Source organism: Salvelinus namaycush, chromosome 2 (assembly GCF_016432855.1).
Source record: "Salvelinus namaycush isolate Seneca chromosome 2, SaNama_1.0, whole genome shotgun sequence".
NCBI classification, from domain to species: domain Eukaryota; kingdom Metazoa; phylum Chordata; class Actinopteri; order Salmoniformes; family Salmonidae; genus Salvelinus; species Salvelinus namaycush.
The window spans coordinates 77,016,641-77,033,615 of record NC_052308.1 but is presented as its reverse complement, the minus strand read 5'-3'; the positions used below and the strand labels follow the sequence as shown (position 1 = coordinate 77,033,615).

The following is a 16,975-nucleotide window of genomic DNA, read 5'->3' as shown; positions in this document are numbered from 1 at the left end:
ATTTCGCACAGTCACTTGAGCGGGCGGTACAGTACAGCGTTTCTCAACCATTTCTGTACCAGTGACTGGCGAGACACGGTCCTTCTCTTTTCTAACCAGCTCATGTTTAAAACTAATACAATATGGAAAAACACCACTGGAGATCAGTGGAGGCTGTCATGGGACTCGTCTGAAGGTAACCGATTTAAATCATGTATGGGAGTTTTGTGCCAACAACTAAAGGGGTTAAATATTTGTCCCCAACTTTTTTTGACTTCTGAGCTTGCTTATATATCCTAGATACAGTGAGTTCGGAAAGTATTCAGACCCCTTGACTTTTTCCACATTTTGTTACATTCCAGCCTTATTCTACATTTTTTTTTTTATTTTTTTTTTATCCCCTCATCAATCTATACACAATACCCCATAATGACATCACAATACCCCATAATGACATCACAATACCCCATAAAGACAAAGCAGAAACAGGTTTTTAGAAATGTTTACTCATTTATTAAAATAAAAAAAAACTGAAATATTACATTTACATAAGTATTCAGACACTTTACTCAGTACTTTGTTGAAGCACCTTTGGCAGCGATTACAACCTTGAGTCTTCTTGGGTATGATGATACAAGCTTGGCACACCTGTATTTGGGAAGTTGCTCCCATTTTTCTCTGCAGATCCTCTCAAGCTCTGTCAGGTTGGATGGGGAGCGTTGCTGCACAGCTATTTTCATGTCTCTTTCATGTCTCGGATGGCGAATTCGCCCCTGGCTTCTATCCTGTATGTGTTATTTCTTTTTCAGGTTCCCTAACTGACTAAAAGTATGTCCGCACTGGGAGCCTTCTCCTCCTGTGTGTGTATTGTCTCATGCTTTTTTAGGTTCCCTAACCGGGTAAATGTCTTTTCACAATGAGAGCAGTGATAGGTCTTTTTTTCTGTGTGTGTTCTCTCGTGATATTTAAAGCCCCCTAACTGGGTAAAAGTCTTTCCACACAGGGAGCATTGGTACGGCTTTTCTCCTGTGTGTGTCCTCTCGTGTGTTTTCAGGTTCCATAACCAGGTAAAACCCTTTCCACACTGGGAACATCGGAAAGGCTTCTCTCCTGTGTGTGTTCTCTCATGCTCTTTCAGATGCGATGACTGGTTAAATTTCTTGTCACAATGGGAGCATTGAAAAGGCTTTTCTCCTGTGTGGGTCCTCTCGTGCTCTTTCAGCTTTGATAACCATTTAAAACTCTTTCCGCACTGGGAGCAGTGGTTTGTCTTCTCTCCCTGTGTGAGTATTCTCTCATTCTTTTTCAGGTTCCCTAACTGGGTAAATGTCTTTCCATTCTGAGAGCAGTGGTAGGTATTTTTTTCTCTGTGTGTCCGCTCATGATATTGAAAGCCCCCTAACTGGGTAAAAGTTTTTCCACAAATGGCACATTGGTAAGGCTTTTCTCCAGTGTGTGTTCTCTCATGCTCTTTCAGCTTTGATAACCAGGTAAAACTCTTTCCACAGTGGGAGCAGTGGTGTGGTCTCACTGGTTTGGGTGTCTCTGGGTCTGGTTCCCCTGAGGGACTCTTCCCGCTGTCTGGCCTCTCTCCTGCCAAAAACAAACAGAGTATTTAGTTCAACAGAAATGAAACCTCCACATGATTAAACCGTCTTCCTATGAGGTTTAATCCAGACTAGATCCCAAACGGTACATTTGGATCCTGGATGCTGATTGGTTGACAGCTGTTAGTCATCCACAATAATCCACAGGTAATGCCTGTTAAAGGGATATTTCAGAATTTTCACAATATCTACTTCCCCAGACTCAGATGAACTCATGGATACCATTTGTATGTCTATGCGTGCAGTTTGACGTAAGTTTCTAACTAGCCGTAGCGCAATTGCTAACTAGCATTAGCATAATCACTGGAAGTCTATAGTATCTGCTAGCATGCTAGCAGAAACTAACTGTAACTTCCTTCATACTTGACACAGAGACATAAAAATGGTATTCACAAGTTCATCTGCCTCTAGGGAAGTAGATACAGGGCCTCGTTGATAAAATCCTGATGCATCGCTTTAATAGTTCCATTTGAATTATCCCTATGCATCCACTGTCCCATAGCCCAGCCTGGCAATTAATAAACTAATCTCCATTTTTACCCCATGCTTCTTGCCTAACATTTGGTTTGTAACAGAGGGGAATTGTATAAACCTTGCCATTTGTAAGACCCAATAAAATATCCGATGTGCAGAACGGAATCACAGATTCCAGACATTAAAACAGAATTCAGCAATATTAGAAAATGTATTGATCATAGTAGGAAATCAACTAAATGTATTGAACTAATTAAAAATGTATTGATTTGCTAAAGATTATGATAAGACATGAACATAATTGGTCCGTACATCGATCAACATGCATAAGTGAATGGTATTTTCCTTCATTATACTGATCAATGTCCCACAACTAACACGGTCTACTGCACAATTCCCCAGCACAGGTTGGGAATATCAGTTGTAATTAGTTGACTATCTTCTATTATATTTATTCTTGCAGAATCCTGTTTCTCTCTCATTTAATTGTGTACTGTTGTTGCACTGTCCAGAGATAAACTTGTAACGAAGCATCTTATTGCCGGTGTAGGCCGTCATTGTAAATAAGAATTTGTTCTTAACTGACTTGCCTAGTTAAAGGTTAAATAAAAAATTAATGGCACTGTTTACCCCGTCGTTCATCATGTGTATATAACAAATAAACAAAGGTGAACTTGATGCGACTGTGTTAGCTTTAGTTGGCGAGCTAGCAAGGGAAAAGAAAATTAGACTGCCAGCATAGAAACAATTTCTGTTTAGAATGGACAACCAGTGTGGTTGGCTAGAAACTATGCTTACAGAAGCTTTCGTCTCTCAACCTCAGAAGTAGGACAGACCGTCTTACCTGATAACTAAAAAACTATTAACACCATTGAGATTTTAAAAACAAATGAATTAAATCATGTTTTAAAAAATATGAATTTTGCTCTCGTGGGCAAACTGCAGAGTTTGTGCCGCTGTTAAAGTGTGTACACCGCTGACAGAGATGAACAATAATGACTGTCTACAATAAATCATTAAAATACTGAGAGAAATTTGGGAAATTATATTATTTTATACTAATTACAATTGCTCAGAGAAAGAGATTTTGTTTAACAAATAATAACACATTCTCCAAAAGGAAGGGGTTAAAATTATGGACATCTCGGTTTTCAATTCCTGAAATGGACACCTCTGTTCTCAATACCACTGGTGGGCGTGGCCAAAGAGCTCTATTTTCCTGTCATCTGACCAAAGCACCGATTCCAATACAAGTGCCAATGCTGGTTAAAAACTCCAGGCGTTTACATGTAATGAATGACATGAAGACAGAGCCGTTTGGCCACGTACGCCAGCGGTGGGTTAGGCGTCGAAATTAGAATGCATGAGCAGAAAATAACCCCATAGCTACTGTAAAATATGGTGGTGGATATTTGATGTTATGGGGCTGTTTTGCTTCTACTGGTCCTGGGTCCTTTGTTAAGGTCAACGCCATCATATCCTGGTACTTCACATATTACCAGGACATTTTAGCCAGAAACCTTGTTGCCTCGGCCAGGAGGCTGACACTTGGCTGCAAGTGGATCTTCCAGCAAGACAATAACTCCAAGCGTATATCAACATCTGAAAATACATGTAGAATTGGCCACAAAAACCTAAAATGTTTCAATTCATCTCAATGACTTGAAAGCTATTGAAAACCTGTGGTTTGAATTGAAAAGAACTGTCCATAAGAGACAAAAAGATTTCAAACATCTGGAAGGTTTCTGTACGGAGGAATAGTCCAAGATCCCTCCCAATAACACTTTTTAGAAACACATTTTAGAAACAGGCTCAATGCCGTTATTCTCACAATGTGAGGTATTGAAAGGTAATGAAAACAGAGGTGTCCAAAATTTTGACCCCTAACTTTTTTGCAAATAAAATGAAAATAAACATTTTATTTGTCACAGGCACCGAATACAACAGGTGTAGACCTTACATTGAAATGCTTACTTACAAGCCCTTAACAACAATGCAGGTTTAAGAAAATACCAACAAAAAAAGTAAGAGATAAGAACAACACATAATTAAAGCGCAGCAGTAAATAACAATGTGGAGGCTATGTACAGGGGGTACCGGTACCCAGTCAATGTGGAGGCTATATACAGGGGGTACCGGTACAGAGTCAATGTGGAGGCTATATACAGGGGGTACCGGTACCCAGTCAATGTGGAGGCTATATACAGGGGGTACCGGTACCCAGTCAATGTGGAGGCTATATACAGGGGGTACCGGTACCCAGTCAATGTGGAGGCTATATACAGGGGGTACCGGTACCCAGTCAATGTGGAGGCTATATACAGGGGGTACCGGTACAGAGTCAATGTGGAGGCTATATACAGGGGGTACCGGTACCCAGTCAATGTGGAGGCTATATACAGGGGGTACCGGTACAGAGTCAATGTGGAGGCTATATACAGGGGGTACCGGTACCCAGTCAATGTGGAGGCTATATACAGGGGGTACCGGTACAGAGTCAATGTGGAGGCTATATACAGGGGGTACCGGTACCCAGTCAATGTGGAGGCTATATACAGGGGGTACCGGTACAGAGTCAATGTGGAGGCTATATACAGGGGGTACCGGTACCCAGTCAATGTGGAGGCTATATACAGGGGGTACCGGTACAGAGTCAATGTGGAGGCTATATACAGTCGGTACCGGTACCCAGTCAATGTGGAGGCTATATACAGGGGGTACCGGTACCCAGTCAATGTGGAGGCTATATACAGGGGGTACCGGTACAGAGTCAATGTGGAGGCTATATACAGGGGGTACCGGTACCCAGTCAATGTGGAGGCTATATACAGGGGGTACCGGTACAGAGTCAATGTGGAGGCTATATACAGGGGGTACCGGTACCCAGTCAATGTGGAGGCTATATACAGGGGGTACCGGTACAGAGTCAATGTGGAGGCTATATACAGGGGGTTCCGGTACAGAGTCAATGTGGAGGCTATATACAGGGGGTACCGGTACAGAGTCAATGTGGAGGCTATATACAGGGGGTACCGGTACCCAGTCAATGTGGAGGCTATATACAAGGGGTACCGGTACAGAGTCAATGTGGAGGCTATATACAAGGGGTACCGGTACAGAGTCAATGTGGAGACTATATACAGGGGGTACAGAGTCAATGTGGAGACTATATACAGGGGGTACCGGTACAGAGTCAATGTGGAGGCTATATACAGGAGGCACCGGTACAGAGTCAATGTGGAGGCTATATACAGGGGGTACCAGTACAGAGTCAATGTGGAGGCTATATACAGGGGGTACCGATACAGAGTCAATGTGGAGGCTATATACAGGGGGTACCGATACAGAGTCAATGTGGAGGCTATATACAGGGGGTACCTGTACAGAGTCAATGTGGAGGCTATATACAGGGGGTACCGGTACAGAGTCAATGTGGAGGCTATATACAGGGGGTACCAGTACAGAGTCAATGTGGAGGCTATATACAGGGGGTACCAGTACAGAGTCAATGTGGAGGCTATATACAGGGGGTACCGATACAGAGTCAATGTGGAGGCTATATACAGGGGGTACCAGTACAGAGTCAATGTGGAGGCTATATACAGGGGGTACCGATACAGAGTCAATGTGGAGGCTATATACAGGGGGTACCTGTACAGAGTCAATGTGGAGGCTATATACAGGGGGTACCGGTACAGAGTCAATGTGGAGGCTATATACAGGGGGTACCGGTACAGAGTCAATGTGGAGGCTATATACAGGGGGTACCGATACAGAGTCAATGTGGAGGCTATATACAGGGGGTACCAGTACAGAGTCAATGTGGAGGCTATATACAGGGGGTACCAGTACAGAGTCAATGTGGAGGCTATATACAGGGGGTACCGATACAGAAGCAATGTGGAGGCTATATACAGGGGGTACCGGTACAGAGTCAATGTGGAGGCTATATACAGGGGGTACCGGTACAGAGTCAATGTGGAGGCTATATACAAGGGGTACCGGTACAGAGTCAATGTGGAGGCTATATACAAGGGGTACCGGTACAGAGTCAATGTGGAGACTATATACAGGGGGTACAGAGTCAATGTGGAGACTATATACAGGGGGTACCGGTACAGAGTCAATGTGGAGGCTATATACAGGAGGCACCGGTACAGAGTCAATGTGGAGGCTATATACAGGGGGTACCGGTACAGAGTCAATGTGGAGGCTATATACAGGGGGTACCGGTACAGAGTCAATGTGGAGACTATATACAGGGGGTACCGATACAGAGTCAATGTGGAGGCTATATACAGGGGGTACCAGTACAGAGTCAATGTGGAGGCTATATACAGGGGGTACCGATACAGAGTCAATGTGGAGGCTATATACAGGGGGTACCGATACAGAGTCAATGTGGAGGCTATATACAGGGGGTACCGGTACAGAGTCAATGTGGAGGCTATATACAGGGGGTACCAGTACAGAGTCAATGTGGAGGCTATATACAGGGGGTGCCAGTACAGAGTCAATGTGGAGGCTATATACAGGGGGTACCAGTACAGAGTCAATGTGGAGGCTATATACAGGGGGTACCGATACAGAGTCAATGTGGAGGCTATATACAGGGGGTACCGATACAGAGTCAATGTGGAGGCTATATACAGGGGGTACCTGTACAGAGTCAATGTGGAGGCTATATACAGGGGGTACCGGTACAGAGTCAATGTGGAGGCTATATACAGGGGGTACCAGTACAGAGTCAATGTGGAGGCTATATACAGGGGGTACCAGTACAGAGTCAATGTGGAGGCTATATACAGGGGGTACCGATACAGAGTCAATGTGGAGGCTATATACAGGGGGTACCTGTACAGAGTCAATGTGGAGGCTATATACAGGGGGTACCGGTACAGAGTCAATGTGGAGGCTATATACAGGGGTACCAGTACAGAGTCAATGTGGAGGCTATATACAGGGGGTACCGATACAGAGTCAATGTGGAGGCTATATACAGGGGGTACCTGTACAGAGTCAATGTGGAGGCTATATACAGGGGGTACCGGTACAGAGTCAATGTGGAGGCTATATACAGGGGGTACCGGTACAGAGTCAATGTGGAGGCTATATACAGGGGGTACCGATACAGAGTCAATGTGGAGGCTATATACAGGGGGTACCAGTACAGAGTCAATGTGGAGGCTATATACAGGGGGTACCAGTACAGAGTCAATGTGGAGGCTATATACAGGGGGTACCGATACAGAGTCAATGTGGAGGCTATATACAGGGGGTACCGGTACAGAGTCAATGTGGAGGCTATATACAGGGGGTACCAGTACAGAGTCAATGTGGAGACTATATACAGGGGGAACCGGTACAGAGTCAATGTGGAGGCTATATACAGGGGGTACCGGTACAGAGTCAATGTGGAGGCTATATACAGGGGGAACCGGTATAGAGTCAATGTGGAGGCTATATACAGGGGGTACCGGTACAGAGTCAATGTGGAGGCTATATACAGGGGGTACCGGTACAGAGTCAATGTGGAGGCTATATACAGGGGGTACCGGTACAGAGTCAATGTGGAGGCTATATACAGGGGGTACCGGTACAGAGTCAATGTGGAGGCTATATACAGGGGGTACCAGTACAGAGTCAATGTGGAGGCTATATACAGGGGGTACCGGTACAGAGTCAATGTGGAGGCTATATACAGGGGGTACCGGTACAGAGTCAATGTGGAGGCTATATACAGGAGGTACCGGTACAGAGTCAATGTGGAGGCTATATACAGGGGGTACCGGTACAGAGTCAATGTGGAGGCTATATACAGGGGGTACCGGTACAGAGTCAATGTGGAGGCTATATACAGGGGGTACCGGTACAGAGTCAATGTGGAGGCTATATACAGGGGGTACCGGTACAGAGTCAATGTGGAGGCTATATACAGGGGGTACCGGTACAGAGTCAATGTGGAGGCTATATACAGGGGGTACCGGTACAGAGTCAATGTGGAGGCTATATACAGGAGGTACCGGTACCCAGTCAATGTGGAGGCTATATACAGGAGGTACCGGTACAGAGTCAATGTGGAGGCTATATACAGGGGGTACCAGTACAGAGTCAATGTGGAGGCTATATACAGGGGGTACCGGTACAGAGTCAATGTGGAGGCTATATACAGGGGGTACCAGTACCCAGTCAATGTGGAGGCTATATACAAGGGGTACCGGTACAGAGTCAATGTGGAGGCTATATACAGGGGGTACCGGTACAGAGTCAATGTGGAGGCTATATACAGGGGGTACCGGTACAGAGTCAATGTGGAGGCTATATACAGGGGGTACCAGTACAGAGTCAATGTGGAGGCTATATACAGGGGGTACCGGTACCCAGTCAATGTGGAGGTTATATACAGGGGGTACCGGTACAGAGTCAATGTGGAGGCTATATACAGGGGGTACCAGTACAGAGTCAATGTGGAGGCTATATACAGGGGGTACCAGTACAGAGTCAATGTGGAGGCTATATACAGGGGGTACCGGTACCCAGTCAATGTGGAGGTTATATACAGGGGGTACCGGTACAGAGTCAATGTGGAGGCTATATACAGGGGGTACCGGTACAGAGTCAATGTGGAGGCTATATACAGGGGGTACCGGTACAGAGTCAATGTGGAGACTGTATACAAGGGGTACCGGTACAGAGTCAATGTGGAGACTGTATACAAGGGGTACCGGTACAGAGTCAATGTGGAGGCTATATACAGGGGGTACCGGTACAGAGTCAATGTGGAGGCTATATACAGGGGGTACCGGTACAGAGTCAATGTGGAGACTATATACAGGGGGTACCGGTACAGAGTCAATGTGGAGACTGTATACAAGGGGTACCGGTACAGAGTCAATGTGGAGACTGTATACAAGGGGTACCGGTACAGAGTCAATGTGGAGACTATATACAGGGGGTACCGGTACAGAGTCAATGTGGAGGATATATACAGGGGGTACCACTACAGAGTCAATGTGGAGGCTATATACAGGGGGTACCGGTACAGAGTCAATGTGGAGACTATATACAAGGGGTACCGGTACAGAGTCAATGTAGAGACTGTATACAAGGGGTACCGGTACAGAGTCAATGTGGAGACTATATACAGGGGGTACCGGTACAGAGTCAATGTGGAGGCTATATACAGGGGGTACCAGTACAGAATCAATGTGGAGGCTATATACAGGGGGTACCGATACCCAGTCAATGTGGAGGCTATATACAGGGGGTACCAGTACAGAGTCAATGTGGAGGCTATATACAGGGGGTACCGGTACAGAGTCAATGTGGAGGCTATATACAGGGGGTACCGGTACAGAGTCAATGTGGAGACTATATACAAGGGGTACCAGTACAGAGTCAATGTGGAGACTGTATACAAGGGGTACCGGTACAGAGTCAATGTGGAGACTATATACAGGGGGTACCGGTACAGAGTCAATGTGGAGGCTATATACAGGGGGTACCGATACCCAGTCAATGTGGAGGCTATATACAGGGGGTACCGATACCCAGTCAATGTGGAGGCTATATACAGGGGGTACCAGTACAGAGTCAATGTGGAGGCTATATACAGGGGGTACCGGTACAGAGTCAATGTGGAGGCTATATACAGGGGGTACCGATACCCAGTCAATGTGGAGGCTATATACAGGGGGTACCAGTACAGAGTCAATGTGGAGGCTATATACAGGGGGTACCGGTACAGAGTCAATGTGGAGGCTATATACAGGGGGTACCGGTACAGAGTCAATGTGGAGGCTATATACAGGGGGTACCAGTACTGGGTCAATGTGGAGGCTATATACAGGGGGTACCGGTACCCAGTCAATGTGGAGGCTATATACAGGGGGTACCAGTACAGAGTCAATGTGGAGGCTATATACAGGGGGTACCGGTACCCAGTCAATGTGGAGGCTATATACAGGGGGTACCGATACAGAGTCAATGTGGAGGCTAAATACAGGGGGTACCGGTACCCAGTCAATGTGGAGGCTATATACAGGGGGTACCGGTACAGAGTCAATGTGGAGGCTATATACAGGGGGTACCGATACCCAGTCAATGTGGAGGCTATATACAGGGGGTACCGGTACAGAGTCAATGTGGAGGCTATATACAGGGGGTACCGGTACCCAGTCAATGTGGAGGCTATATACAGGGGGAACCGGTACAGAGTCAATGTGGAGGCGATATACAGGGGGTACCGGTACCCAGTCAATGTGGAGGCTATATACAGGGGGTACCGGTACAGAGTCAATGTGGAGGCTATATACAGGGGGTACCGGTACAGAATCAATGTGGAGGCTATATACAGGGGGTACCGGTACAGAGTCAATGTGGAGGCTATATACAGGGGGTACCGGTACAGAGTCAATGTGGAGGCTATATACAGGGGGTACCGGTACAGAGTCAATGTGGAGGCTATATACAGGGGGTACCAGTACAGAGTCAATGTGGAGGCTATATACAGGAGGTACCGGTACAGAGTCAATGTGCGGGGGCACGGGTGTTGAGGTAATTGAGGTAATATGTACATGTAGGTAGAGGTATTAAAGTGACTATGCATAGATACTAACAGAGAGTAGCAGCCGTGTAGAAGAGGGGGTGGGGTGGGGGGTCTGGGCAATGCAAATAGTCTGGGTAGCTATTTGATTAGCTGTTCAGGAGTCGTATGGCTTGAGGGTAGAAGCTGTTAAGAAGCCTCTTGGACCTAGACTTGGTGCTCCGGTACATATTACCTTTGAGAAATATAATTCCTCCCCTTTGTGAGCATACACTATAGGCTAGCTCAGTATTTGAATAATGTATTGTTTTTTTCATCAACCGTCAGGGACTTGATCATGACTCTCAGTTCCATTATGTTACACAGAATTCCATTATTTTAGATATGTGTGTGTATTATTGTTGTTGTGAATAGTTAGATACTACTCCACTGTTGGAGCTAGAAACACAAGCATTTCGCTACACCCGCAATAACATCTTCTAAATATGTGTATGTGACCAATAACATCTGCTAAATATGTGTATGTGACCAATAACATCTACTAAATGTGTGACCAATAACATCTGCTAAATGTGTGACCAATAAAATGTGATAAGAGTCATTGGATGGAGGCGTCTTCTGTACGGGGGAGTTTTGTTAAGAGGCCAGACGCTCGGTCTGAACATTAACACGCATCGCTTGTTAAGGTACGTTTTTGGAAGCATGAGGACCTTGTTTTTCATATCAGCAAGAAATTAAATACAAAATGAAAAAAGGTTACAGTGACACACCTTTATAGAGAGAGTATTCCTCATTGTATCTGTGCCATTATGCTGTCTGTGACACCTTTATAGAGAGAGTATTCCTCATTGTATCTGTGCCATTATGCTGTCTGTGACAGCTTTATAGAGAGAGAGTATTCCTCATTGTATCTGTGCCATTATAGTGTCTGTGACACCTTTATAGAGAGAGTATTCCTCATTGTATCTGTGCCATTATGCTGTCTGTGACAGCTTTATAGAGAGAGAGTATTCCTCATTGTATCTGTGCCATTATGCTGTCTGTGGCACCTTTATAGAGAGAGAGTATTCCTCATTGTATCTGTGCCATTATGCTGTCTGTGACAGCTTTATAGAGAGAGTATTCCTCATTGTATCTGTGCCATTATGCTGTCTGTGACAGCTTTATAGAGAGAGAGTATTCCTCATTGTATCTGTGCCATTATGCTGTCTGTGACAGCTTTATAGAGAGAGAGTATTCCTCATTGTATCTGTGCCATTATGCTGTCTGTGGCACCTTTATAGAGATAGAGTATTCCTCATTGTATCTGTGCCATTATGCTGTCTGTGACACCTTTATAGAGAGAGAGTATTCCTCATTGTATCTGTGCCATTATGGTGTCTGTGACAGCTTTATAGAGAGAGAGTATTCCTCATTGTATCTGTGCCATTATAGTGTCTGTGGCAGCTTTATGGGCAGCGCCATTGAGGCTATCTCCATTTTGAAGTAGTCCATTTTCTTCTTTACGATTGGCTGATCCCTCCTGATAACCCGGTTGGACGTGACTCCAACTGGGTCACCAGGAGGGCTCAGCCAATGAAGTTGGAAGTCCCACCCAGTTGACTACATTAAAATGATGGAAGCCTTCAATGACGCTGCCCCATGCTAGTACAGTCTTCTGGCCACTAGAGGCCTCTATCATTCTCTATGGTTAAAACAATTAAAACAGTGTACAGCAGTGGAGGCTGGTGGGGGGAGCTATAGGAGGACTGGCTCATTGTAATGGCTGGAATGGAACCGGAGTAGAACGTGGTTTCTATATATTTAATACCATTCCATTTATTTCCATTCCAGCCATTACAATGAGCCTGTCCTCCTATAGATCCTCCCACCAGCCTCCTCTGGTGTACAGTGAGTGTAAATTTAGCATTTGGTTAACTATCTTGATGTGATATGAAAGTAGAGGGATTTATGATTCTAGAACTGTACCCGCAATTGAGAACCGACTCACGTTTAGACTGAGTTTTTGGCTGTTTTGGCTGCCAGAGCCAATTCGCCTCTAAACAGAACATTACAGACTCCTTCAGTTCATTATTATCACCCCACTAGTTACTTACCGGTGTTCATCAGATCTCCAGTTTTTTCCTCATTTTCCAATGTGACAGTAACCTCCCCCTGCTGCTTCACTCTAAAAACGACATCCCCCTCTTCCTCCTCCTCCTTCTCTTTCACTCTGAGCGCGTCTGTATCTCCTTTCACTGTGACGTCCTCCTCTTCCTCCTCTTCTTTCACGACAATATTAAGCCACAGACCCTCTTTCTCCGTCCAGCAGACCTCCTGTTCTTTGGCGGTGGGGGAGTTGTTTAGTGAGCTCATGGTCGGGGATGTTAGTTAGCTAGTTAGTTAGCATAAACAACTAGCCTAGTGCTAACTTAACCAGCTAGCTAGATGACTAACAACGCAAATATGAAATTAAACGGGGTAACTAGTAGATCTGAAAGACGTGTGTTTCAAACACAGCAACTTCCCATTCACCGAAACCGTCTAAAGAGCTGCAATGTTCCGGCTATGTTGGCTAGCAAGCTACGGAGGTGACTGACGAGCTTCTACTTCTTCGGGGGTTTATCTGCGGGTGGCAGTCAAGGGGTAATGATGCATTACCGCCACCTACTGTACTGGAGTGTGGGCCAGAGACCGGGAGAAATGAAATCCTGTCGGCCTTTAAAAAATGTATATAAAGATTGGAGACTGTATATAATTATGTTCTACTTAGTATTCTCTTTAAACAGTGGTTTAGTGACAACTTTTTTTAGTTGCCAGTAAACAAAAAATTCTAATAAATGGTGTCATAATTTCTTACACACATTGACTTGAAGAAATGTTTTTATATTTTTATACCCTCAAACACCAAATTAGGCCTACCTACTTTCAAAATATGCCATCATCACTGTCAATCGTGAATGATATTCTCTATGATCTGTGATTAAAAAGAAAAGTCCCCAAAAAATGCTTCAATGTGACATCATAGGGTGGGATTAAAAGTAAGAAAAACTGTGATTTTCAAAACCTGAAACGAGTTTCTAGTCAGAGGGAGGAGGGTATGTTCTTGCTCCCCAGGTCACCAGGAATCTCATTGTGTTTGAAAATCACTGTTTGGAAAATGTGTCAACTTTTGATGATGTCATCAATAGAGATGTTTTACGTCATTTTTTTCTTCTGCAAAATGTAGAAATGTGCTGTTTTCACATAGACACTGGTATTGTGCTGGAAGGAGATTTGATTTGATTTTTTTTAGATAATGAAAATGAAGTTGAAAAGTGATCAAATTGCACACAAAAAACTATCTACTGAAGATATAGAACTTTCAAAATACAGAAAGTGTCACAGTGTGATGTGTTTTGCTTCACACATTTTGAAAGTTCTTGACAACTTGATTGATGACCTGCAAAACATTTTGAGACTGTTCCAACAGTCCCAAAATAGACCCCCACACTGGCCCATTTTAAGGGCCCCCACACTGGCCCATTTTAAAGGGCCCCCACCCTGGCCCATTTAAAGGGCCCCCACCCTGGCCCATTTCTTTCCTTGAGGCCTTTTTTTGTGTACTGGTACCCCCCATTATTACCCAGATAATAACATTGCTAAAAAATAAACAAGTTACACCAGCCCACTGGGCTAAAAGTGGCCCATAAAAGTGGCCCATCTGTCATCTGAAATACCAGATGGCCAGTCCAGCCCTGCTTGTGTGTGTGTGTGTGTGTGTGTGTGTGTGTGTGTGTGTGTGTGTGTGTGTGTGTGTGTGTGTGTGTGTGTGTGTGTGTGTGTGTGTGTGTTTGTGTGTGGCCTCATAGACTAGGTCATGTTACTCTACGCGTCAGTTAAGTGTCAAAGCACATGGAGACTGGAACCGAAATAACACTTCATGGGTCAAACACGTACAGGTGTAGGATCTTAATTTTCATCACTCTTTTGTTGCTGAGAGTTTTCCTGCACCACATACCATGCAGATGAGCTTCATGATTTAAATCAATTCACAAACCTGCAGCAAAACACACGGTTAAATTATCAGTATCACACTTCATGTAGCCTCATATTAGCCAGCTAATATGCCTAACCACTGATCAAGCAACATTATGCAACATTATGGACTGAACGTTCAAATCCTGTTGCTGCAGGATTATTTTGCTGCGACATTACTGGTCAAATTACGATGCTACATCTGTATGTATGTGGCATGGCAACAACAACAGAGTGGATTGCAAAACATACAGTGCAAACCACACACACTATCTTATGTAACTGCACAGATATGCCACATCAAATAAAAGTATCTGCTAAATGGCAGATACTCGATGAACAGATATTTAAATGCGAAGTTACATCATGTAGGGGTGTAGGTAGCTTGTAGACATGTCTGTCTGTCTGTCTGTCTGTATGTCTGTGTGCTTGTCTGTCTGTCTACCAGTCTGTCTGTGTGCTTGTCTGTCTGCCCGTCTGTCTGCGTGCCTGCCTGCCTGTCCGTCTGTCCGTCAATCCGTCTCTTACCTTACAGTCAGGTACAGCCTCCGTTATGGGGTAGACTCTGTGCCCCTCGTGGGTCTCAGTCAGTCCACACTGACTGCACACTGGCTCCAGGTCATCCACACAGAACAAGGTCAACTTCTCTCCATGCTCCCGGCACAGCTCTGGATCTCCAGGGGGAAGGACGAAGCCCTCTGCCCCAGGGAGAAGGGCCTTGAGCGGGGTGGAACCCCCTGAGAGGGACCCTAATGCTCGAGATTCTAGTCTGAGAGCCTCCATGGATTATTTTTCTGAGCAAGAGTGCAAGAAGGTAGAGAGAGGAACGAAAAGGGGAGGAGAGAAAGAGAGTGGGAGGGAGGGAAAGAGAGTGAGCGAGAGATATATATATATAGAGAGAGAGAGAGTGTGAAAGAGGAAGACAGTTGTGAGAGAGAGCGGGAGGGAGAGGGAGAAGAGGGAGGGAGAGACTGAAGGAGGGAGGGAGAAAGGGCATGAGAAGAGGGAAAGAGAGAGAGAGAGGGGAGGGGAGGGAAAGAGAGTGAGCGAGAGATATATATATATAGAGAGAGAGAGTGTGAAAGAGGGAGACAGTTGTGAGAGAGAGCGGGAGGGAGAGGGAGAAGAGGGAGGGAGAAAGAGCATGAGAAGAGGGAAAGAGAGCGAGAGGGGGGAGGGAAGGGAAAGCAGAGAGAGAGCGAGAGAAAGAGAGAGAGAGAGAGGGGATATTGGTATTTTGTGTACATGTATGTTTGTGTGTGCGTATGCATGTGTCTGTTTGTTTATGGGTGCGTGTGTGAGTGGGTGTGTATCTGTGTGTGTAATGTGTGTTTGAGTGTGTGTGTCTATATCAGTACCTGTGTGTAACTCCATGAACGGAATGCTAGATGTGTATATATATATATATATATATATATATATATATATATATATATATATATATTTCTCCTACTCTCTCTCACCAGACACACCAAGCCTAGGGCCCCAATCCTTACCACATCTGTGGTTGGTATCTACGGTTCAAATCCTACTTTAAGCAGGGAACATGGAAGCTGAACCTCACATGCACACATAACTGGAGACTCAGACGGACACTAATGCTTGATTTAATGCTTCATTAAATGCTTCTTCGGGTTACGAGCGAACATATCTGGGTTCAAATAGTATCTGCTTTCTTTCAAATCATTTATCTGGGCTTGATTGAGCTCGCCTGGCAGCAATTGAACTCATAGGCAAGTCTCAAAGTCCAGAACCCCGCCCATCTGGCACTTCTGGCAGGCTAAAGCAACCGGTCAAAGTATTGGAAAGAAAAGGAAATACTATTTTAACCCAGGTATGGTCGCTTGTAACCTGAACATTCCCTTAAATCAAGCATGAGTGTCAGTCTGAGTCTCCAGCTATGTGTGCACGTGAGGTATGGCTTCCACGTGCACTGCTTAAATTAGGATTCAACCCACAGGTACCAACCAAGGACGTGACTTCATTGCAACAAAAAGTCTGTGTCTCAAATGGCACCCTAGTCCCTACGTAGTGCACTACAGCGTATGTGGATGTATCTACAGTAAGTCTCAAATGGCACCCTAGTCCCTACGTAGTGCACTACAGTGTATGTGGATTTATTGGTTTATTGGTTTACTGGTTTATTGGTTTAATCCCCAAGCCCAACCCTCATGTAAGTTGAGGCATCCTCAGTTACACAAATCTCATAAAACTCTTTTTTGAAAGTACTGACTTCATGACCAAAAATCCTATTTACACTTTGTAGTCAATTTTGCAACTAGAAAAAAAAACTATCTGACTCATTCGATGCCACGTTTTCAACCAGAGAAGTTATTTTTTTCGTCTCAGTCGCTCTATAATGGGCATTGCTATA

General features: G+C 44.9%; 1 protein-coding gene across 1 annotated transcript; it reads right to left on the bottom strand.

Annotated features, from left to right (window-relative positions):
• Positions 1–661: 661 nt before the first annotated feature.
• Positions 662–13,183, bottom strand: LOC120019065 (zinc finger protein 239-like). The gene is made up of 2 exons (XM_038962302.1): positions 12,702–13,183; positions 662–1,572 (listed from the first exon to the last, which is right to left on the bottom strand). The coding sequence occupies exons 1-2, from the start codon at positions 12,958–12,960 to the stop codon at positions 794–796; spliced, it is 1,038 nt and encodes a 345-aa protein (XP_038818230.1). The 5' UTR covers positions 12,961–13,183; the 3' UTR covers positions 662–793.
• Positions 13,184–16,975: the final 3,792 nt, after the last annotated feature.